The sequence below is a fragment of the Cyphellophora attinorum genome, assembly GCF_001299255.1.
Source record: "Cyphellophora attinorum strain CBS 131958 chromosome Unknown Contig9, whole genome shotgun sequence".
Classification (NCBI taxonomy): domain Eukaryota; kingdom Fungi; phylum Ascomycota; class Eurotiomycetes; order Chaetothyriales; family Cyphellophoraceae; genus Cyphellophora; species Cyphellophora attinorum.
The window spans coordinates 579,566-603,151 of record NW_017253237.1 but is presented as its reverse complement, the minus strand read 5'-3'; the positions used below and the strand labels follow the sequence as shown (position 1 = coordinate 603,151).

Below are 23,586 nucleotides of genomic sequence, written 5' to 3'. Positions count from 1 at the left end.
ATGGCGAAGGACAAAGAGAGAAGCGTCAATCCAGCGCAACAGCAGCGCAAAGCTGAGAAGGCAAAGGCACTGAAGAAGGCCAAAACAGAGCAGCAGAACCGCCGAAACGAGAAGCTCGCAAAGCGAAACCCAGACCGAATCCAGCGTCAAATCGACGACCTCAAAGCCCTCGAAGCAGCCGGCGACCTCAAGGCCTATGAAAAGGCACAACTCGAAGAGTTGGAGCGAGATATAAAGGCAGTGCGTAAAGCTAGGGAAGCTCTTGGAGAGAAAGCACCACAACAAAGCGGCAACCGCCAGCCCCAAAATCGCGACCAGGATCGTCAGGTGCTTGGGAAACGACAGCACAATGGAGACCGCGTGCCACCACGCCACAGGCGACAATCTGACGGCAGCGATACAGATGACTCCGTCCGAAGGATACCGATGCCTGAAGATACACCGCCGCCAATTCCACGGGAGCACAGGCGATACTTCAACCACCAGAACCAAGATAGGTCGCAGAACAAGGAGAACCCGACTCCGGTCGTGACTCCTGCCGTCGAGCAAAAAACCACCTACAGCGCCGCTCCACAACTGCGTGACCTGAAGAAGGAAGCAACCTCACGTTTCGTACCAGACATCGTCAAGCGTAAGCAAGCCGCAGTAAATGGCGAAGGCGGGTTACTGGAACCAGAAGAATTGGACAAGCTCGAAGCACAGGGCTACTATGGGCCGGGACGAGATCAGCAGCAACAGCCTCCTAGCAATGCACCGAATAGTGCAGATCTAGAAGCCCGACGACAGGCCGCCCAGCGGCTCGCCGAGGAAGAAGCCAGGTTTGCAGCAGAGATGGCGGTGGATTCGAATGATCAGCCTCCCACGAACACACCGTTGGTAAGGAAAACGGTGTATATCGAGGAGGTCGAAGACGAGGACGCCTGAGCGAGTCTGAGAAGGACGGGTTTACAGTACTAATGAAAGCGTGTGCAAGCATGCCTTCGTACAGATTTGGAAAGGTTATTGAAAGTCATGCCCAGGCTTTGACCCAGCTCTCGGCAGCGCCGAGTACCGTCCTGACTGAACCCAGGCTAGTGATACAGCCTTTCACTTGCATGTCCAACGCGGTGCATAGCCCAAAGAGCTCCTTGAAATGCTCGCCTGCTAAGTCGCATGAGCTGATGATGATGAGCATATCCAGCGCCCAGATGATAATGATGTTTGCCGAGCCTGCTCCCATCTTCCAACATACGAAAGTATATGTCATTGTTCACATGTCCTCCCCAAGGCCACACGCGTCTTTGTGCCAGCCAAGTATCAACAGAGTTGGCCTTCGAGGTCCAACATGTAGAGAGATTGCCTATAGCTTCCGTCGTTGCCCATCGACCTGTCATCGTAATAAGCCTCTGATGATCTTCGCGTCACGCTTCAGAAACGGACTCGGCATGTTGTCGCCCTCCGCATCGGGGTCCCAGACTGGTACAGCTGGCAAGTCTTTCTCGAAAGACGCGAAGTTGTCGCAACTGCTGATCGGCCTGCCGCCAGCACGTGCGTTGGAGAGCTCGACCAGTGTACGTCCGCCGATAGGATTGCTGTTACTGCCTCCACCATTTGCCGACAGAGGCTGCTTAGTGGACGCCAGCTTGCTTTGAAGCTTGCCTGTTGTGTTCGTGCGGCGGATTGGCGAAGTGCTGCCAACATATAGATTGTCCATGGACGGTTGCGTTGGAATCTTGCTGAGCCGTCTGTTCGGACTGGTTGGCTTCGTTTGCCGAATCTCTGGCTCGGATGATCTGGCATTTGCGGCTGCAATGCTGGCCTTCACGGCCTCAGCTTTAGCGCTGCCGATGTTACTGGTCGGAAACAGCGTCGGTTTCGTCGTGAGTCGTTGCATCGTTGCGGTGGTATGCTGCCGCATCAAGTTCGGCCGACCCTTCAGCGGCACGGGTAATGGTTGCTTGAACGGATCGGTGCTCGCTACGGTAGCTTTGGCGCGAGTTGGGCTCGGCAGGTCTGGGACTTCATCATCGTCATCTGTAAACTCATCGGGGTCGATATTCTCCTCATCGTCAGAATTGTAGGGAAATGTTGGCTCCCACTTCGCCTTCTGACGTGCAGCCTGGGCGAAGATGTTCTTTACACCGAAAGCAGTAGTTGTGCCGTTAGCAGTTGCTTGTGCTGCTGCTGTTCGTCGTGGCGAAAGTGCAAGGCCGGAAATCGAGATTGGTGATGGCTCGGACATCTGTATATCCATTGGCGAATCGAACGTAGTCTTAGCTCTCGAGAATGGAGTTTTAGTCTTCTTTGGCGGAACAGCTTGTATGGTCGAAGAGGTAGGCGACTTCAGTGAAAGCTCAGAGAAGTCAGTCACATCCGTTGTTGAGGGAAACTCGTCCTCTCCCAACGTATTGATCGAGGAGGAATAGCTTTTGCTTGTTGCCGCTCGAGGAGCACCGTCTTTCGAGGGCGCTGTATCTGCTGTCTTATCGAGCTTGGCCAGAGAATCGGTGACCTTGGTCTTGACCTCCTCGTCAAATTGAAGGCGTAATCGCTCCAGCTCTAGGTTGACCTGCCGATCGATTTCCAGACGTGCCTTGACTTCCCATTCTCTGCGCACCTGTGACTCGACCTCAGCACGCATTGTTGCCTTATCTGCTTCCATCGCGGCCAGACGTTCCTCTGCCTGCCGCAGCTTCTGCTCCGCAACCTCTTCCCGTGTTTTGAGTGCTTTGCCGAGCCCTACCATTTCTTGCTGTCTCCGAGCCAACCAGATGTAGGGAATTGTGAGCAAGGATGCTGTATCCGGTCGACTGTGCGGATTCGTCTTCAGACACTGCGATATGACGTTCGCCAGGTCTCTGGAGTACATGGCAGGTATTGGCGTGAATTCGCCCTTCCGTATCCGCTGTATCAGTTGCAGATGAGAGTTGGCGTTGAACGGCGGATTGTGGGTGCACAACTCGTACATGATACAACCCACAGACCAGATATCGGAATGTAGCGTATACTTCTCCGAAGCACATATCTCGGGCGACATGTAGAAGGGAGTGCCAACGTAGGTAGACGCAAAATCGTGAGACTGCAGCAATTTTGACAGACCGAAATCTCCTAGCTTGACAGACTGATCCTTGCCCAGGAAGATGTTCTCTGGCTTCAGATCTCTGTGAAGGATCATGTCTTTCCCCTTGGGTCGAGTGTCCTTCTGGCGGGCAAAGTCGTTGCCTGGTTCTGGAGGATCGACGCCATAGTGACAACGGTATAATGCTGTGACGAGTTGACTGAGTATCCTCCACACAAATTCCTCCTTGGGGTATTCCCGTTTCTTTTTCAGGTCTTTGATAATGGAGCCCAGATCGCCACCACCACAATACTCCATATACAAGTACAGCTCTTGGGTCTGTTTCAGATGTTCGCGGTGGTAGTAGCCAACAATGTTGGAGTGCTTGAGAGAGGCGAGGATAGAGAACTCAGCATGTAGCTGGTCGCGTTCCTTCTGTGACATCTTGATGTAGTTGATCTCCTTTCGGCATAGGATCTGCGTATTGTCAACATGTGTTTGTCGCAGCGAAGGGAAGCGAGCTCACATAGCCATCTGATTTCCTGCGGACCTTCCGTATGATGCCGAAGGCCCCCCGACCTGGGAGTTGTCAGTGCTACTTGCTTGCCAGACCACTGATCTGCTCTTACCTATGATCTCCAGCACCTCATACTTGTCGTTATCGGCAGGTACGAGGGCCATGGCCAGCGACGCGACTGCCCTTTTTGGCTCGCTGAAGACCAAGATACCACAATTTGATGTTCAGGCTGTCATTGACGAATGTCGTTGCTACTAGAGTTTGAGTACTGAATGATATGGTGCCGTACGATGCCAGTGGCTGCGACCATTAGCATACACGGACCAATCTGAGGTTCTGATCTTTCGTGGAGTAAACAAATTAGTTGCCCAGCAACCTCGGTCCCAGGCATTGCCTTAGGCGCTACGTCACTTCTTGGCTCTACCACTGGCATCTTGCCGACTTCACTTCATGTCATTTGTGCCGACCGCTTAATAAGTCAGGACTTGTTCAGTCCGCTCGTCAGCTCGAGTGCTTTGCACTTGCCGACAGCGCCCGCCCGACAGGGTCGCGTACAAGCCTGCCGAAAAGTATGGACGACCAAGACAGCGGGACTGATCCGACGGGTCATGCCCACCGTGTGCGCGATCAATTTGCAAAAGTGTCACGATTCAACAGCCATTCGTATGCAACAGGTCGCGATGCCGACGCGTTGACTGACGGCAGATGTATCAGACACAGATAGCACGGTGTTCGATGTGTGCAGGAAGCCGGAGCCGTGTATACCGCTCAAATTGACATCTTCAAGTCGGCCACGACTGTGCCAATGTACAGGCTCACTCTTCCAAGTACAGGTATAGTCAAGCATGGGTGGGTTGCGACGCCGATGGTCGCCGATGCAGAGACGAAGCACAACACGAGTACAGTTAACAGATACCGCATCGCAATTAAGTATGCGCAAGAACGTGCATCGGATCGCAAATCCTAGGCTCGACCCAGCAATTGGGAATGCAGGGTTCAGGGCACCACACGGCCTAAACGACACTGTTGACAGGCGATGGGCTTCTTGGCGATTCTGCTTTCTTCTTGCACTGACTCAAGATAATTCAGCCACACGATTTTCAACTAGGCAAGCTCGCCTGATCGATCGGGTAATGCTGCATGAGTGAGCTTGACCACGAGAATCATGAGTAGTCTACGGCATCCTGGCAGCTGTCTGCTTCCGCTTCCGCTGCATGTAAATGAACGCCGGCGACTTTTTTCGGGTAGTGGAGGAGCACTGCAGCAGAAGCGGCACAAAGCTTTAGCGATGTTCTTCCGAAAACAACAGCACACTCGCGTGGCATTGCGTAGGATCTGCTTTGCTTCCTTCGTGGAGTATACCGGCCCGATTCCTCATAGCTGTGGGTATGTGATTACGCCGCGAAGCGAAGTCATTTGCTGCAGGAGCCCCGCCTCGTGTTTCATTTGACTTTGGTTCGGCGACGCCGATCAACCGGAAACATGGCGTAGTTCTAGACCAAAACTCTCTGATAGCGTGCAGCATGCCAGCTTGGGATACTTGTCCATGGCTTGTTTGTGCACAGACCGACCACTTCAGCTGTCAGTCCTGGTGTTTTGGCTCTCCGAGGAAATGGGATCGAAGGTCGAATCTCTGCACGGAACATGCAAGTCCGCAGGTACTCCAAGGCATCCGATTGGAATGTGCTTCCTTCCAAGGTTGGGCGTTTCTTAGCCATCAGCTTACAGGCTTGAACCTCACGCCGCGACTGTTCCACAATCGGAGTACACACATATTCCTGCAGGTCACACCATTGGCCACTCTCGTCGTTTGTTCTCTGACAACCTGAACTATGCGCGGAGGCTTTTCATTCTTACCAAGTCATCGGTATCTGCACATTCAAGGGGTTTCAGGGAATCGCTGCCGGAACATCGCGCATGAGCACGGGCATAAAGCCGTTCCCCGGCTGTGCTGCTTTATTTCATACGGGTATTTACTGCATTCTATCCTCTTGTTCGATGAGAATAGGAGGATGCGAATGGACTCATGTCGCTATGGCATCATCGCACAGCAAGTGGGCAATTGTAATTCTTCGGAATGATGTCGTTGGGAAATTGAAATCCTCACTGTCGATCAGTGGGCTGCGAGCTTGTGAACAGACCACCTCAAGCCACTCCACGTGGCAGATGGGATTTCCACGGCGCAGGTTGCCGTAGCGCAAAGCAAGCCACGGGAACCTGATCTTCGTACCTGTATCAGGTATTGCATAGTACCGAGTACCATGGGTACTAACCTTACGTTTAGTGCATTAAATTGATGGGGAAAAGAAATCTTGTGGACCTCGCTTTGGGTCACCAGTTGTCAACCTGCAACCACAAGCGGTAAGCTCAGTCTCTGCGACGTCTTATCAAGATGAGAGGAATAATTTCAAGCAGCAGAAAGTCTCCGTACGACCATGGTCAGTGTCATCTTAGTCAACCTGCTCACCAGGTGATCTACGAAATACTGATCGTGGTTGAACACTCTGCGGTCGGCTGAAAAGAAAGTGCATCAACCACGGTGCAGCTTCAAATTGCCATCCTGTAGTCCAACGGGCCAGAATGAGCACGTAATGGCAGGTACAAAAGGATGATCGAGTGTGTGGCATTCGCATGATTGCAAGCACCTCGCAGCAGCAGCCGAGCCATTCATGGTCGCCCGAACTCGCGCGAGAGAATGCTGCCCCAAGTGAGTCAGGTTGGCCGGAAGGGGCCTGAGAATAACAATAAGCTCGACAGCATGCGTTCGTCTCCAGTGGAGAGATGTCGGGATGGTCCCTGCCGATGATTTGCGTAAGCGAGGCAAGTCGGAAACGATTTCTTGACCATCGTATTACAGGCTTTTCCATCGAATCTGGTTGAGCACGTATTTCCACAATGGGAGTGGCTCAGGATCAGGTATATCGTGCGTGCAACAGCGAGCAACCTCACAATCCTCAGGCCTTGCTTCTACTCAGCGTCAGCCGACTTGGCGCAGGCACTGCGCTGCAAAGTTGGTCAACAATCATCTCGCAAAGCTAGGGCCTGGTCAGCCAAGACCCATCAACGCCTAGCTAGACGTTAGTAGCCACGTGCGAAGCGCTTGGATGCCTCGATGCACAAGCCACAACTATCAAAAGGAGCAGAGCTAGGCCCTGTCACATCGCTCTCCTCGGCGTTAGCGCTTGTAACAGACCAGATTGTTGCATGCAACAGGTCTTGACCTCAAATCGACGGCGGTCAGACTGGTCAGCACAGTACGTGTGCTCTCAAATACCTCTGAGCGTCAGAGCAAACACATCGAGTTGTGCCTCTTCGTGTCCAGGGTGATTGATCGGTTATGCTTCACCGAAGCTCTTCCAGGACGGCCGTGTAGCCTATAAAGCAATCTGGTGAAACGAGCAACCAGGATGCTCTGAAATGAACACACATTTAGGCGGAGACGATGGCAAGAGAAAGCATGCAAGGCCGTACTCGATCCGGGGTCCCGGGTCTGAAACCCTCACAAGACGGCGCAAAAGCAGACGATCTGCATAATACGAGCACTAATAAGCGTCACTGAAGGTGTCGATCCTCCAAAAGATTCTCCAACCGAGCCGCGGCGATTGCAGATGTAGAGCCTGTAAGAACCTGGTCTATGCCCCAGCTAGGACGGCTTGGTTAAGCGAAGTCCAAAAATGTAACTGAAGCTTACCCTTAACAGCGAATCTTAGCGATAGCTCAACTTGCACCAGTAGCATTCTGGATATCTGGCCTGTATCACGTTAACGATGGCCGCAAGTCGGCCGTCATGGTCTTCTGATGAGTGCTGCAGTCCTGGTCTCGCTCCGCATTCTTGCAAGCTCGCTGTGTAGCTGATCGCGTTTTGTGTCGTAGGGACAACTCTCACTCAGAAGGCGCCCGGATCTGACCAGATTGCCTGAATCTGCCTCATCCACATCGAGGATCGTCGGTGATATGAAGTCAGATAGATGTGGTTATCGAAGGCTCGGGATCAAGCAGCCAACGGCCGATTCCTGAAACCATGTCCAAAGGGGTTTTCGACAATCATTATTGAATGGGTACTTTGTAATAAATACCCATCGTACGTACGAGTCCGGGTGGGATGTGGAGTGTAGACTTTGCCCTTCCTTTCATCTCGCGTGGAACAGATCTGTAACAGGAAACGGCAAGGGCAACGAAGTGGGCGATGTGAACCTGTGAGTAGCCCAGCCCGCCTAGCAGCTCTATCCCGGTCGAGTCCTTTTGGTTTGATGTAATGCCCCACGTTGCCAGGCTTGCCATCGTCGCCGATCCCGTGCGATCACGCCAAAAATTGCTCTGGCTTTGTCTCTGTATGCCGTTTCGTCATGTTCTTGTCTTGTCGGTTTCCTTGGCTCTTAAGAATTCACAATAGTGTAGTATTCGAGCCGAGATGGACCTCGCACTCACAGCATCATGAGGTCCGTAGCAGAAGGCACACAAAGAATGCTGTCCTGTATGCCTGTCGCTGCGCGCAAGAGAAAACTTGATCAGGTGTTCTTCCACTTCTCGTCCATCCTCTCGTCTGAAATTGCATGCTGCTGGAAAGAGAGTGTCGTAGCTCACAACCCAAATAGATTGTGCCCCTCTGGCTTGCTGCCCCTCGCGTCAGCACCACCTACTCGGGTCCGGTCCTGACTCATGATGCATACATAGGCGCTGGGTCCAAGGCAACTTGCCAGGGAAAACAAGGGCCCGCACCCAATGTGTGACCACAATCCACATTATTGACGCTACTCGTACAAACACGCCGTTGTATGAGGCTCCCCAAGTCTAATTTGTTCCATCATGCACTTCGCGAGATCGTCTGCTGCATTTGCCCACTTTTGATCTTCAACAGGCTTGCACATTACCTTTGCCGTATCCGAGACTGGATATACTACTCCTGTACCTCCCCAGATCTCTCTCCATCTTGTCTGACCTCACTTTCCCCAATCACAGTACCAACATATCGAGAGTACCATCATTACTCTAGCGAACCCTGTGGCTCAGTCCAGATACCTAGGGACTATATCAGTCTGTTTGAACCACCAAGCTACGATTCGTCATCGGAACGATCAGGCGCCGTATCAGCACTGTGTCACTCAGACCATATCGCGGTATCGAGCTCGCCTATAGTTGGTGCGTTATGGCTCTGGCTATTCTTCCGCAACATCCTAGCCCGACATTTTTTCGCTCACAACCTCTCCGACGAGACTTCTTCTCCGTCACCATGGATCACCAGCCACAACCTCATACACGGCCATCTCTGCCACCAATATCGAGTCTGCTGAATTCCGTGCGGGAACATTCTGAGCGATGTGAGTTGCCCCAAGCCTGACTAAATCGCATGACTGACATGTGGAAGCCAATGTAGATCACTCTTCACCAGAGGATCGTAGACGTAGAAGGTCGGCCGGCTCACCTGGCCAGGAAAGCACAAGTCCCGAACGCCATTCAATCAGCCGATCCCCTTACGTCCGCTCGCGACAGTCGCCTGAGCGTCCACTCGCATCAATCATCGATCTCAAGAGACCTTCGAACGCTTCGTCTGGTGCTTCAAAGGTTGACTTCACGCCAAAGTTAGAGACACACCACTCGCAAGATACGGCGTACTCGTCGGTGCCGGATTCAACTTCATATCCGCCAGTCCCAGACTCGAACCAGTGGTCTGCCTCATCACGTTCACGGACAAGCTCTGACCTATCGTTACTTGACACAGCGAGCGCGGCTACTCCGATGTCTGGGACGCCAGCGACAGAGAGCGCTACATCAAATGGCATCGCCAGCCAACGGCCACTACCACCATTCAGCTCTCCACAACTCACACCACAAAGCGGTCCGTCGATGGAGCCTCGATTGGCTCCGACCTGGCAACATCACCACTACTACCCAGCTACAAACCCACCATCGTATCCCCAGACCCAGGAACGGTACATCTGTCCGACCTGTAGCAAACCTTTCTCTCGGCCTAGTTCGCTCAAGATTCACACTTACTCCCATACCGGAGAGAAGCCATACAAATGCAAACACGATGGATGTGGCAAGCACTTTAGTGTTCGCAGCAACATGAAACGACATGAAAAGGGCTGTCATGGTGGCAGTGGTGGCCAGAGTCCGCTTTCATGACCTTGGCTGGATATCCAAGACATTTCACAATGGATGTAAATCGCCATTTGGCGTATGAGACAGCACAAAAGCTTCTGATTGCATACCTTAGCGATGATGAACTTTCTTGGTCCGTGGACGTTTGGGAGCGTTGATAACTATCCCGATAGCAGTCGCGGAAGCAAATACTGCCATTCTTGATGATCTGTTTTATTATGTGTCCATTCAATAGAGGTATTGGTAGATTCTAGAATTGATGCCGTCCTCGGATGATGATAAAGCCATGACTTGCACCTCCTTGCGGCTCACAATAGCGCTCTGCAAAGCTGATGCTATGTTGCCTGCGGAGCTCTCAAGACCAATATGCCTTGACGGTGCCCGCAAGCAAGTGAGGTGGGCGCCGTACGCATACCCCTAAGGAATTCTGTCATAGCCGTCGCGTAGGGGCATCGATACCCAGGTCGACCGTGGGGCGCTGAAAGTACGTAATGGACATTCCGCACTCACTAGCCACCCTGGAACCGCGCACTGAATTTCCGTGTGAACTTTAATAGCATCGGATAGAACGGGACGATCACAACTCCTTCGCCCCTACCCGCGCCCCTAAGTCCAATCCTTTTAGGTAGTAACGATCTCGCTACTGCTCGCACTACCAGACAAAGAGGCGATATTCGGGCAGCTTCGCCCGAGATCTGTGGCAGACGACACTGCCGGCCAAGATAGGATAGCAATCGCAGCATCCCACGAGTGGGTTAAGCACGCGGCTTCGTACCGGCGAAAGATCTCGAGGTCATGGCGAGCTCGCTTTCTGCTATGTAGCAGAGCGAACAACGTTGCCAGCACGATAAAATTTGGAGTCCTGCCCTCGAATCGAGCCCCGGGAAGGGAGTGTTCTGAATGCAGGCGGGAGAATCTGCTCCAAGCCACGACACTCGGGGGTCGCCGCACCTCCCTAAGCCATGCGGGAATCAGATTGAGGCCGGACGGCAGGGGGACCACGCGATTGGCAGGTAGATTAGGCGGTGCCACCGGGACAGTTCCATGACGATAGGTGATCTGCGATCTCGCTTGGCTTAGGCTGCAGATCTGGGATCGTCCCGGGGTCGCCCCGGAGGAGTATGTGGCTGGTGGGCAGGTCCCATGTGGTGGGATCCGGCATTGCACAGTATCGGAGCGATACATGACAATTGTAAGTGCTTGACCTATAGGTACCTTTCGGTGATGCGTACCGTCGCTTCGAACCATTTTGTATGTGAGATTTGCGTCGTATGATTCACGTTTATTGTAGTCTCGGAAACGCTGCATTTTCTGACTGGCAAGTACTTCCCTTGCAATGCCAGCGAGTCAGGACATTGGGTACGCAAAGGATCACAACAATCATGGAGAAGCAGCGGGACTGAGTATGCGTGTGTCTGTACAGTGCCTCCAAATTTCACGCGACGTCTTCGGTACATATCCCCGCCTAGGTAGGCATGAAGTTGATGCTCGAAAATGCAAAGACAATCCGCTTACATGGCAATTTGGGCGTGATGCTCGGTTGACTCATACCTACGGGTTGTGCAGACCACGAAGTACAGAGCGCTGTGTCCATCGTTGTCATTGTCAGCTTTGGCAGGCTTGTCACAGCTCTGGACCTGGGAGGGCTCTGTGCCGTCCGGCTTATCCGAATCAACTTTGTACTTGAAGTTGGAGCCATGAGCATCCGACAAGCATCCGAACGAGTTCTGCGTTATTCAGAATGGTTGAAGGGGTTCCCAGCCACGAAGGCCACGGTCTCGTCATGATCTTTGGCTTGAAATTGTGGCCAACCCGATTCTACTGGGATATCAACGCCTCTGTGTCCCCTTAAGTGAGAGACTGCTCAAGAGGCTTTGCCGCTTGTCAGAGGCACAGTGGACTTCCACGAGAAGCTCGAACAATGATGGATCCGCAGAAGAGCCGGAGAGTCTGCCGACGATATCGTCACCTGGTGTTCAAACGGGTAATGCGATGAGGAATATGTAGTGAAGACATATATGCATCGATATGTACCGGGCACATATAATCGGCAAGGAACTCCGCACTTTTGATTCACTTGCCACCTGTCACCACAAGTCGTTTGTCTGTCTCTGCCAAGCTATTGCAGCAGTCAAGTTCAATTGTTTGTTCGAAGTCTTCCACATTTCCACTCTTTCCACCATCTCAATCACTACCAAGTAAATCCCTTTCTCGACCGCCCAGATACCACATAAACTCAGTCCCATCCGACAAGATGCCAGCTGAATTCTCTACCGAGCAATTCCTGGCCGAATGCATCAAGTGCTCCGAGACAAAACTTAAGGTCAACTATGAAGACTTGGCCGGCAAGACTGGTATGAGTGTTGGTGGTGCTCGGTGAGTCCAATGACCTTGACAGTCATCACCTGGACTGACAGATCGCAGCAACAAGTTCAACGCCATCATGAAGCGCATCGAGGCTGAGCGTGGAGAGGCTGGTCACGATACCCCTGCCACTCCAAAGACTCCGCGTAAGCGTGGCCCCAAGGCTGCTGGAGTCGCCGACGGTGCTGATGGATCCTCCACCAAGAAGCCGCGCTACTCCAAGAAGAAGGCTAAGGGAGTGGTCAAGGAGGAAGAGGCTGAGGAAGGTCCTGACGGTACTCCCAAGGCCGAGAACGAGGAGTCGAAGGCTGCTGAGGGTGAGCAGGGTAGTGACGATGGTGCTTCTGCCTAGTCTATGGGACAGCCAGTCGAGCGGACGACTTATCAGGTCGTTCCATGTGGAATCAACAGGTCTCATCGTCGGAAGGCAGAGATTCTACCTCTGGCCACTGCATCCAGCCAGACAAGTACTCAAGGGATGTCAGAACCAGGGAGCCATGCTGTAACGCGAAGGCCAACATGATAGATACAAGAATGGTTCCCTTCTGTCAGGACTCTTCCAGACCAGAAATGACCCATATTCGATGGTAGTTGAGTGACGACAGTCACCTGAGGCTTAGCTTCGGGCTGTCGAAGTTACGCAGATACCAATTGATGTCTTTGGGAATCTCCTAGCAACCCTTAGCGTTCTTCTGGCGGAAAATGACTTGCCTTAGTCGCCTGCCCTTGTATAAGTAGCAGCCCCGCACATCCAAACATTTCTTGATTCTCAAACTTCTGTCGGACATACCACTGCTCAGACCCAACACACAAGCTCCCACCTTCCATCACCAAGACTACTCTCGAACCATAGTCAACCATGGAGTCCACGAATCTCAAGTCAGATGATGTCAAGCTCCTGTACTATGCTGCAGCGGGCTGCGACCAACCCATAACATCCGATAAGCTCGCCAAGATGCTAGGTGGTGGTCTCAATGCCAAAGCTGCGTAGGTCACTCCTCCCTCCCGCGTTGCTGCAAGCATGTACACAGCATACTGACAATCACCAGCCGCATGCGTCTAGTCCGCGCCCTCGACCGCTGCGAGAAGGAGTTCGGTGCTCTGCCTGATGTGGAGAACGATACTGCCGACAAGTCTGCCACCCCTACCAAGGGTAAAGGCAAGCGCACGGCACCGGACTCCGGCAAGGGCAAGCAGGGTGGTGGATCTGCAAAGAAGGTCAAGTCTGAAGAAAAGGACGACGATGTTGCGGGCACCACCGAAGCGGTCAAGGAGAACAAAGGAGAGGCTACCAGCGAGTAGCGGGACGGGATCTCATCACCTGTAGCATCAAGCTTCTGGTCACAGAGTCCTCCAGGTAGCCACGCCCGAGATCGACGTACCATGCGACCACATCCGCAGCCAGTCCCATAGCTGCGCTAGTAGATAGTGCACAACACGGAGTTGGAATCTTTCGACTCGTACCACACGCCAAAGCCCGCCTCGGCAGCAATGAAAATTGATTGACACATCAGCCGCGAAACTCACACTTTCTGATGAACACCCGAGCTTGTTAGCGTAGTCGGTCAGTCCCGTGACGATGTCTCCAGCCCGCGTACCTACCTGATGGACCTCACTCAAGTGGCCACAGTGAGCCTCGTATGAATTGATATATGCTGACTTCCCTCAAGACTGACAAGAGTCACAACCACAACTCTGACAGCAAGGCTGAGAGGCAACAATTAGGCAAACGTGGTGCAGTTAAGCTCAGAGCTAGTTAGGATCATTGTCTTAGCGTCTTGGCATAGAATTTCCATCCATTGTGTTGTCAACCTTCCAATTCACGCACTGTCTTTGGTGTTGCAACACCAGTACAGTAGACAACATGGCATACAGCGAGACTACTGGGTCCTACTCGAGCCTATTGAATGCTCTTCGACCCGTAAATGGTGCCGGTCCAAATCGGAAGCGTCGCAAGTTGGACCACCATCCAGAACTTGAGACCGGCGAATCTACAAGTCCACGATCATCAGCGACGTACACAGATCACGACAAGACTGAAAACGCGCCAGTTGCGGCAAAGACTCAGGATGTTTCAAAGGATGCGATTGAAGGTGGCGATGCCAATGAAGCAGAGGATGCTGAAAGTGAAGACGGAGATGAGACGGAGGATCCTTTCGACCGCCACTTCTCGATCCCTACTGTGAAAGAGATTCAGGCTTCCATAGCAGAGCGCAGTCGTGATAAGCAAAAACCAAACTCGAAGATGGTAGGAACTTCATTACGCAAAACCTGGCTTGCTGCGCCAGACACGCAGCCATCGTCAGTGGTCAGAAAACTTGCGGACATCAGTCTGAAGCGGCGGCTCCAGCACAAGGCCTCCGAGCTCATCGCTGACCTTACAGAGTCTGAGTCAGATGTGGCCGGTGCGATCTTCGGGTACCACGATGTGGTGGTTGGCTGTCGCACAGTGACAAATTCGTCCAGATTTAGAGACATTTGTGTCCTTCATGCGCTCAATCATGCCTTCAAAACCAGGGACCGAGTTTTGAAGAACACAGCGAAGCTATCTCAAAGTGATGATGATCAACAGGAGTATCGAGACCAAGGATTTACCAGACCAAAGGTCCTAATCATGTTACCAACAAAGCAGAGCTGTGTCCGCTTCATCGACGCGATTGTGAGATACAGCGAACCAGAACAACAGGAGAACAAGGCTCGCTTCTTGGAGACCTTCTCTCGTGATGACACTGAAGAGTGGTCTGAGAAGCCCGAGGACTTCCAAGAGCTCTTTGGTGGCAATCATGAAGAGGACTTTCGCATCGGGCTTAAGTTTACCAGAAAGACGATAAAGTATTTCTCTGGCTTCTACAACTCCGACATCATACTGTGCTCTCCACTTGGCTTGTTTCGAGCCATCAGTTCTGGCGGCAGCAAGGATGAAAAGAAAGCGCCGGACGCTGGTTTTCTATCATCCATAGAGATCGCAATCATCGATCACGCCAGTGCTTTACAAATGCAGAATTGGCAGCACGTCGAGTCTGCTTTCTCTGAGCTCAACGGTATTCCAAAGGAGTCACATGGATGCGACTACAGACGGGTCAGGGAATGGTATCTTGATGGGCTCTCCAAGTACATGCAGCAAACGATCATCCTCTCAGCCTATTTGACACCCGAAATCAATGCTTTGGCTTCATCTCGATTGCACAACATCGCAGGTATGATCAAGTACGTACCTCTCTACGAAGGTTCCATGCTTGATGTCACCAACTCGGTTCCAATACCCGTCAGCCAAACATTCCTACGCTTCGACTCCCCAACAGCCTCGAAGGACAGCGACGCACGATTTAAATATTTCTGCGCCTCCATCATACCTCAGATTGCGAAGGACAAGGGAAGCAAGGGCGTGTTAGTGTATGTACCGACCTATGCAGACTTCACTCGAGTAAGGAATCACCTCACCAACTCCTTGGAGAGCACTTCCATTTCGTTCGGATGTGTCTCCGAATATACATCAGTCAAGGATACTGCACGGGCACGTTCTCATCTGTTAAGTGGACGTAATACCATTTTGCTATATACCGAGCGAGCACACCACCATTTCCGCTATAAGATCAAAGGTGTACGCAAGGTTATCTTCTATGGACCACCCGAAAACCCCATCTTCTGGAACGAGATCGTGGCGATGCTTGGAATCAATCGAGATCTCATAGATGGCAGCGTGAATGGTGGGAAGGGTTCTGCCAGGGCGATGTTTTCGAAATGGGACGTCTTGAAGCTGGAGCGTATAGTCGGGACGGATCGAGTCGGTCGGCTTATCTCGGACGGCGCCGGCGATGTCTTCGACTTCGTCTGAACATCACGCCTCACTTGACATACAGATGTCACAAGTTAAGGAACAGCAAGATCTGTGAATTGTGATGGCCGGAAGCTAGACCCACGCATCCTTCACGCAATGCTTGTCACTTGATGTGTTACTGCACACACTCTTTGCAGCCTTGCGATCACGTCCAGAGATTACTGCCCAGCGCGTCTTCCATCAACTTCGCCTCCTCACCTTGCCTTATACACATACTGACCCAGTCATTCACCACATCCTAGCTACCGCTGTGAATGGCCTCGTGCAACGAAGCAGCCTGCTGTCTTTCAAGTCTGCCTCTTGTTCTATCAGCAATCGCGCGTACACTTGTCCGACACGCGAGCTCCGCATCTGGACAGCCATATCGTGTCGCACGACAGGAGCAGGTATGGCCCACGGAATCTTCCGACCCATCAGTAAGATGTTGACGAACACGCAGAACCTTCAGCAACGCGTCAAAACCTCGACAGATACCGTGGCTCGCCCGCTTACCTGATTGCTGTGCACCACTCAACATGGCGCTGCTCAATCTTCCCTATCGCCTCCGCGCACAAAGTGTCTTACCGAGCGGACCTTTCTACCAAGGTCGCATGTTTCCCGACGATAGTATGTTGACTGCCAATGCTTGGACGAAGAAAGCCGGCCGTGAGGAGATGATGAAGTCCAAGTATGCAAGCACTGAGCGCAAGAAGCTCATACCCAGGTCCCCAAGCTCTCTCTCACGTGCAGAGAAGATTCGTAGACGCGTGAGGACCGAAGGCTTCTATTCGGCAAAGCTGGCGGAGCATGCGACAAAGCACCCACCCAAACGATGTATGAAGCGCAGCTCTACAGAGAATCTGCTGCTCGAATCAGATCTCCCTGTCCCTGCAACGAAGAAGGGTAGGAACGACACAGACTATAGCTTCGGCATCGAGACAGCAGATCCCGCGAACAGCGCACCACTCATCAGCCTCGCACTCTGCGTGGAGCAGGCGCATGTGTCTCGCCGTGACTTACCTTCAGATTCGAGCAACGCGTCAAGGATCGAAGAAATAATCTCGCTTCTCCAGAAATTCCACCTTGGAAAAGCATCGCGTAAATGGCTCATGCAAATGAGGAGCGACGATACCGCATCAACTACCTGTGCCGTCAGATCCACAGAGTATGTATCGCCCGCAGAAGAGAAGCGAAAGGATGACGCTCAGGCCTCCTCGGTTCCCAAGGCACGAAAGTCGGTTCGTTTCGCGGAGGATGTCCAGGTAATCGCTATCGAGTCCATCAAGTATCTCCAAAAGAAGGTCACACGTCGATGTAGGGCAAAGACCGAAGACTCCGAAGTCAAGGGTGCTTCGGGCAAGCTTGACGCCGATTCCAACTCGTTGGGTCAAAAGATTGATCCTGACGCATCAGAAATGCTAGTGACTGTGAACCATTCACCCCAGGCGTCATCCCGACTTCTCAGCAGGAAGATCTCATCCTCTGGGTCCGATAAGCATTTGTTATCGATTCCGATAGACCACCTGCACTCGTATCCCAGTGAGACGGCCAAGGAGACTGCAGTCGAGAATGATCGAAGCTTTGTAGATCCAGTCTGGGCTGGTCAGCAACCTGGGCGATACGAGTCAATTTTTAACAACCGTCAAAATAAATCTCGACCAGTTACAAGTGAGAACCATGACAACGTGGTAAGAAGCCGAGCCGCTCGAGACCGAACCTGTGTCACTGCGCCAGTTAAAAGCAGAGTAACCAGCATCAGAGATCCGGTCTACTGGTTTGCAAATTTTGCAGACGGTGGCAACCATGGATCCCGGGCCAGAGTCGCACCGCAGTCGAGTAGCGGAGCAAGACTGCGGTATGATCATGAGAAGCATTCCGTTACCAATGACCTCGGACGATCGTCAAATGCCCCCAAGCAGGCCCCTACACTCGGCAGCGCGCAAGTGACCGAAGCGCTTGCTTCCCACGATGTCTCCAGTGGCGACGAGCAAGCAGAGCACACCAGTAACGTGGACACCGCAGCGGCTCAGCACCCTAGGCCTGCGTATGAAAGCATACCTTCTCAGACCTACGGTATCGCGCGGAGCCAATCATCATCTTCGACATCCGCGAGCGCTCCTGACGACAGCAGAGCTGGCGACATCGAAACGAGCTTTTCTCAGAGCAAGCCAAAGGCGCGCTTCTGTGATGCCCAGAGCCACGTAATTGAAGCCGCCCTTAATGAGGAGCACAAATCGCTTTCCTATGTGGATGAATTCGAAGTCAAGGTCCCCGGTGCTTTCGACACGACAGCCATCGAGACAATGGCCAAATGCGTCGAGCCTCCCATATCTTCCAAGCTTGGACTCATGGAACGTATTTGGACTGCTTTGAGCAAGCTCGTGTGTTTCGGCTCCTACGATGGGTTTCTGACATAGGCAGTCAGTAAAGCTGTCGCACATCAAGTGGCAAAACCATCGGCAGGATACGTTTCCGCCATCAACCGGCTGCACGAGGACGACAGGACACCGGAAGCCGGTCTGCGGTGTTTGTACGTTGCAGTTTTGGGCTGGGAAACCAAGCTCTGCGCTGTTGGGGGCAAACGTCGTCGATCCGAAGTTCGACGTTGCGCCCGACCAGGCGATCGATTGTCGCTGCAGGGCACGCTTGAGGTAAGCAGCTCAATACTGCTGGGCAACAAGGCAGCGGGAGGGAATTTTGCCTCAGAAAGCGTCCACGGACGTGCCCTACGGAGCACACATATATTCGACCGCCGGCCAGACAATGAATGAACGATCTCAGATCCACGAGCATCCGAAAGAGTAATTTGTGGCCGTGACGTGCTCGTAGTGCGTTGGTGAAGTATGCTGGCACAGAACAGGAGCCTCTTTTCGCCCGGCGTCCTAAGGCGAGTGATCTTGTCAACCGGTCTGGCAAGCATCCTCCCAGATCTGCTTTGGTAAGCGAAGTGTTCACTGTCCTGGGATTTTCGACGACCTCAATTTCGCCCGCCCGACATTCGAACCTACGGGGCCGAGCACGGGAGAGGCACGATCGTCTGTCTAGCAGGGGCTGACCAGCGGGGCGGCGATGGCCCCACTGCTACGGCGTGTCGCCCAAATCAACTCACCGGCACACCTGAATCACGGTCTGCCATTCCTTGACTTCGTCCCACGATATCGAGCCGACTCGAAAGCTTACGAGCAGGGAAGTGTTTTGACCTAGGGGCAGTTTGGGGGACGCAAAGGCGCAAGTTCTATGGCCCGTGGAAGAATGGAAGACATGGAGTCAGACGGGCTTGGCGCCTTCGTAGATCGAGGGCAGGCAGGTGGATTGGCAGCAAAGACCAACGCACAGTCAAACCAAGGCAGGAGTTACCGTGCATCAGTACTTGACATCTTTCTTGCTCTTTTGGGCTAGCAACAGTCATCGGGCGAATCAAACTGACATGAAAGCAATTCATCTGTATCGCATTTCTTTGAAACGGAAGTCGATGATCCTAGCGATATCTCAACGCTCCTTCCCATGGCGAATTGCTCTCGTCCTATTTCTCCGAAGTAGCTGCCCGCCTGTCTAATCCAAACAGTGCTCTAGCCAGCGCGCCTTCCCATAATCCACCAAGACCTCCCGGCACGTCCCATGAAGTCGTCCACATCGACCTATCCCCTAATGATCGTTCATGTGCGATTTGTCTTGGCTTTGTTCGTTGCTTGGAACTTTGCCGCGTGCCTTAGCCCTACTCATTCCGCGGCCGTACATCCCGCCTCGCTTGCCTCGAGGACGATCTTGTTCACGGTTTGAGTGGTTCTTGAATTTCGTGCTCTTGTGTCCATTGGAAGGATGCTGTTCCCCATTGGTGTGGATATTGACCTTCGCGCTCTTGGCTCCCTTAGACGGACGTTGCTTGCTCTTCACGCTCTTGCGGCTCTCTCTGTCCTGAGCGACAAGGCGGCAGTACTCCGCCGAAAGCTCGCCATATCTTCTGATCAGACTGCCAGCGATATTCGCGCCAGGGTCTGTCGGCAGTGATCCAGGATAACCAGTTAGGAAGGCATGCATGAAGGAAGGCTGAATAGCTAGAGCGATGTGGATGGCTGAAGTGGAGAGCTTGAGGACATGGCTCGCAATGCCGCGTGAGTGATTGATCCTGCCGACCTTCTGAGATCCTGCCAAACCCTGACACATCGAAGATGAGGACGACGCAGCGAAAGTATGGCGTACATCTTGTGGAAGACCCGAGGCTAACGCGCGAAAATACCAATGGTCGCCAGAAGTGCCGGTGACTTTGCTGCCGATGGTTCTAGGACGGATGATGATGCTTTGGTTGTCACGGTCGGTGTCGTGGCTAAGAGCGAGCGAGGAGACAAAGATCTTGCAAGCTCGATCATCCCGTTCAAGAGGGTCCGACAGATTGCTGATGCGCTCTAGATCGACATGTCGGTTGTAGAGAGCTTCCTTTCTGATGTGGCGGGTGGCTGGGGTATTCGGCACACTCGACAAAGATCGCGATCGAAAGCGCAAGCGAGGATGGTCTGCCATGATGCGCCGCCGCCTCCGCCACGGACAGGTTGACGATGCTAGAAGTCCAACTGAGCTCAAATGATGCCAGTCAGGAGATCGTTGTCATGATGATATTTTCCGAAAGTATCTGCTGACCAGAGAAGAAAGTTGAGTCAAGACACAGAACTGCCAATCACCTGTTTGTTTGATGTTGTTCACCTGAAAGGAATCAGAGCATGGTTACAGGTCTGCGGTTGCTGGTTGCCGGGCAAGCTGTCATTTCAAGACCAGCAGCAATTCTTCTAACGCTGTAACCCATCGCTGCTCGTCTATCGCCTATTGTTGTCTATTGCTGTCTATCCCTGTCTATCGTTGTCTGTCGTTCTCGTAAGCGGATGGATCTAGTATGCATGGTCATTGCTGTAGGACAGGAGAGTCGAAGTGCTCAGCGCCGGACGTGGTGGTGCGATATGCCAGGTAAATACGTGTTGTCGTCTCGGATTGCTCTCGCACTGGTCATGATCGATCTTGTTCTCGTTTCAGCGCGAGCCCAACAGCTTCAGCGACGTCTTTCACGATGAACTTTGGTACCCGATTCTTCATGCTAATAGCCCGCCCATCATACACGCCGGTCCTTGTCAGCATTGACACCCACTCGACCCCCTCCGCGCTACGATAATCGTTCGCACCTCTGATATCACTTTCCGGGTTGTCGCCAACCATATACACCGTCTTGAGCGGATTCAATTTACTGTTCGATAAGTGCTGTCTATTGCGCATCAACTGCCGTTCAGCAAAATCATAGGTCAGTTTGAACGGCTTGCCGATGACAACTTCATTCATGCTTGGAATCTCCTTGGGACTTTGCAGGCCAGTCACAGCTGCCCACGCACCCTTCAAGGCAGCATGGAAGCCGCCCTGGCCCAGGCGGGGGAGCGGATACTTTGCCGCCCAAAGGATGTCTGGGTTTGAAAAGTACAACTTTGGCTGGCCGTCCTGAAGGTATCCGTGATTTGGCAGATCCGGATTGCCGTTCTTCTCGGATAGTGTGCCCAGGATGCCCTCACGAGATAGCAGAACGTCCAAGATCAGCTGAATGTCAAGTCCCCAGTCTCGCGGGTCATTGTAGACGAATACGGCGTCAATCTTGAGGCTATCAGATGGCGACGCAGTACTGATCGATCGCTTCAGTGGCTGAGCAATGTCTTGGTAGTAACTTGTCAGGAAGTTCTTACTAAACGGCCACAACTCTGGATGAGCCGCGTAGATGTCTGCGGAAGTGACAACATTCTTGTAGCCATAGGACTCGGCGACCTCTCGACATTTCGAGCCATCACCTCCCATGACCAGGACGCACTTATCTTTCAGGTTCTCTTGCTCACCAAGGTCACTGAAGGTGTATGTGATTGAACCAGAACGGACGTGCCGATCGGAGGAGCATCGAGTTGTAGTCCAAGCTTTTCTGATAGATCGTCCAGCCTCGATTGTTCGTGCTTCCCACCTCCATTCGTGAGAAGCAGGAATGGAATGTTGTTCGTCCGCAGATACGAGAGCGACTCCGATGCGCCAGGTATGGGCGTCGAACTGCGGAGCAGCACGCCATCAATGCTGTCGTTACTGTCAGCTGGAGGCTTACAACGCTGTGGTATGTACGCACTCGAAGCAGAAGGCGAAGCTCGGCGATGTCGGTTGAGATCTCAAGTCCTTGAAGAGACCCTCCTGCGACTGAGCAGCAGAGACATGCTGGCGTCGTACCTGAACTGCACAGGTACGCACAATACCCCGACGTGGTAGACCTGGTCGGAAAGCCCTCATCCCCAACGACTCACTGCACCCATCACGTCGCGAGAGATCTGTAGAGACCGATATCTTGGAGAATACCAGTGATCCGCTCTTGCCAAGGAACTCCGCTTATCTTATCAATCGCTTCGAGTCGCTTGGGAAAGCACAGGCCATCCGGCTGCCAATCCTCTGGGACACCTTCGTCGCGCGAGGCGCCGGTGAGTGTGTCGTGGCATCCATTCCTCAAGCCACCATCCAAACGTACCGAGAACGCTGCCAAATAGTCGCCATGGACGACACTAAGAAAGAGTCGGTCCCAACGCCTATTCAGGAGCCTACTACAAGCACAGAAACCACCAACGGCATCGACGAGCTTTGGCAAATAGCTCATGCACATGCTCACGATGAGATCTGGGGTGTGCAACTTGCAGATCCGAAAACACATGTCCCGTCCCAGATCGTCTTCCAGAAGTTCATTAATGCCTATGATGGAGATCTAACCCAAGCCAAAGACAAGTTGAAACGCACTCTGGACTGGCGGCAAGAGAACAAGCCTCTTGACCTACTCAAGAAGCCGCATTCGGCATCCAAATTCGACGGCCTGGGCTACGTCACAAGCTACGGCAGTGCCCTTCCCGGAGAGTCAGACGGCAGGGAAGTCTTCACCTGGAATATCTATGGCGGTGTTAAGGACATCAGAGCCACATTCGGCGATCTGAAGGAGTTCATCTCCTGGCGAGTTGCAGTCATGGAGCAAGCCCTAGCAGAACTCGATCTCAACTCCGCGAAGGAGCCCATCACACCCGAACACGATCCTTGGAAGATATATCAGGCCCATGATTATAAAGGCATCTCTTTTTTCCGCCAGTCGGCCGAGGTCAAGACAGCGTCTACCGAGACCATCAAAGTTCTGGCAGACAACTATCCGGAGCTGCTCAAGGAAAAGTTCTTCGTCAATGTTCCGGCTATCATGGGCTTTGTATATACGTTCATGAAGCTCTTCGTGGCGGCCAAGACAATAAAGAAGTTCCATCCGATGGCCAATAGTATGAACATGGTTCATGAGTTTGGCTCCAGCAAGGTATCGGATCTTGGCAAGCAACTACCGCCGGACTACGGCGGTGAAGGGAAGGGGCTTAAGGAGGTCGGCAAGCAGGTCAACCTGGCATAATCCGAGTATGAAGCAAGCTCGTAAACTCGATGTGTCGGATACAATTGATGACATTCACATGCCTGGGAAAAGCTCTAGCGATAGCAAACATATTGCTGTATTCTCGTATCTCGATTCTGTACGTGCCATCTATATTCATCCTTCACGGAGTTCCCAACAAAAACAGCACAGTGCGCACTTCTGCTGACTCGTCCCTGCAAGGCAGAGAGTCGACATCATTTGCAGACGCGGTGATATCATGGTCGTAAAAACAACGAATTGCAGAATTTCCAAGCATCCTCCCTTCTCATCTACCATCGTTATTACCATCGACATCG

The 23,586-nt window shown here is 52.6% G+C and overlaps 9 protein-coding genes across 9 annotated transcripts; 7 read left to right on the top strand and 2 right to left on the bottom strand.

The window, feature by feature from the left end:
• Positions 1-924, top strand: AB675_9245 (Protein saf1; the record flags this gene model as incomplete). Its single annotated transcript, XM_018149760.1, has 1 exon — positions 1-924. One exon carries the CDS (start codon positions 1-3, stop codon positions 922-924), a length of 924 nt encoding a protein of 307 aa, XP_018001477.1.
• A 445-nt stretch (positions 925-1,369) lies between these two features.
• AB675_9244 (G2-specific protein kinase nimA) lies at positions 1,370-3,718 on the bottom strand (the record flags this gene model as incomplete). Its single annotated transcript, XM_018149759.1, has 3 exons — positions 1,370-3,514; positions 3,564-3,616; positions 3,667-3,718. 3 exons carry the CDS (start codon positions 3,716-3,718, stop codon positions 1,370-1,372), a joined length of 2,250 nt encoding a protein of 749 aa, XP_018001438.1.
• A 5,066-nt stretch (positions 3,719-8,784) lies between these two features.
• Positions 8,785-9,505, top strand: AB675_9243 (uncharacterized protein; the record flags this gene model as incomplete). The annotated part of the gene is made up of 3 exons (XM_018149758.1): positions 8,785-8,872; positions 8,920-9,217; positions 9,274-9,505. The coding sequence occupies 3 exons, from the start codon at positions 8,785-8,787 to the stop codon at positions 9,503-9,505; spliced, it is 618 nt and encodes a 205-aa protein (XP_018001704.1).
• Positions 9,506-11,910: 2,405 nt separating this feature from the next.
• On the top strand, positions 11,911-12,372 carry AB675_9242 (uncharacterized protein; the record flags this gene model as incomplete). The annotated part of the gene is made up of 2 exons (XM_018149757.1): positions 11,911-12,032; positions 12,081-12,372. The coding sequence occupies 2 exons, from the start codon at positions 11,911-11,913 to the stop codon at positions 12,370-12,372; spliced, it is 414 nt and encodes a 137-aa protein (XP_018001338.1).
• Positions 12,373-12,879: 507 nt separating this feature from the next.
• AB675_9241 (uncharacterized protein) lies at positions 12,880-13,322 on the top strand (the record flags this gene model as incomplete). The annotated part of the gene is made up of 2 exons (XM_018149756.1): positions 12,880-13,007; positions 13,070-13,322. The coding sequence occupies 2 exons, from the start codon at positions 12,880-12,882 to the stop codon at positions 13,320-13,322; spliced, it is 381 nt and encodes a 126-aa protein (XP_018001373.1).
• A 562-nt stretch (positions 13,323-13,884) lies between these two features.
• AB675_9240 (U3 small nucleolar RNA-associated protein 25) lies at positions 13,885-15,855 on the top strand (the record flags this gene model as incomplete). Its single annotated transcript, XM_018149755.1, has 1 exon — positions 13,885-15,855. One exon carries the CDS (start codon positions 13,885-13,887, stop codon positions 15,853-15,855), a length of 1,971 nt encoding a protein of 656 aa, XP_018001686.1.
• Positions 15,856-16,373: 518 nt separating this feature from the next.
• AB675_9239 (uncharacterized protein) lies at positions 16,374-18,254 on the top strand (the record flags this gene model as incomplete). Its single annotated transcript, XM_018149753.1, has 1 exon — positions 16,374-18,254. One exon carries the CDS (start codon positions 16,374-16,376, stop codon positions 18,252-18,254), a length of 1,881 nt encoding a protein of 626 aa, XP_018001371.1.
• Positions 18,255-19,482: 1,228 nt separating this feature from the next.
• AB675_9238 (uncharacterized protein) lies at positions 19,483-20,355 on the bottom strand (the record flags this gene model as incomplete). The annotated part of the gene is made up of 1 exon (XM_018149752.1): positions 19,483-20,355. One exon carries the CDS (start codon positions 20,353-20,355, stop codon positions 19,483-19,485), a length of 873 nt encoding a protein of 290 aa, XP_018001537.1.
• A 2,032-nt stretch (positions 20,356-22,387) lies between these two features.
• Positions 22,388-23,269, top strand: AB675_9236 (Phosphatidylinositol transfer protein SFH5; the record flags this gene model as incomplete). Its single annotated transcript, XM_018149751.1, has 1 exon — positions 22,388-23,269. The coding sequence occupies one exon, from the start codon at positions 22,388-22,390 to the stop codon at positions 23,267-23,269; it is 882 nt and encodes a 293-aa protein (XP_018001724.1).
• Between the last annotated feature and the right edge of the window lie 317 nt (positions 23,270-23,586).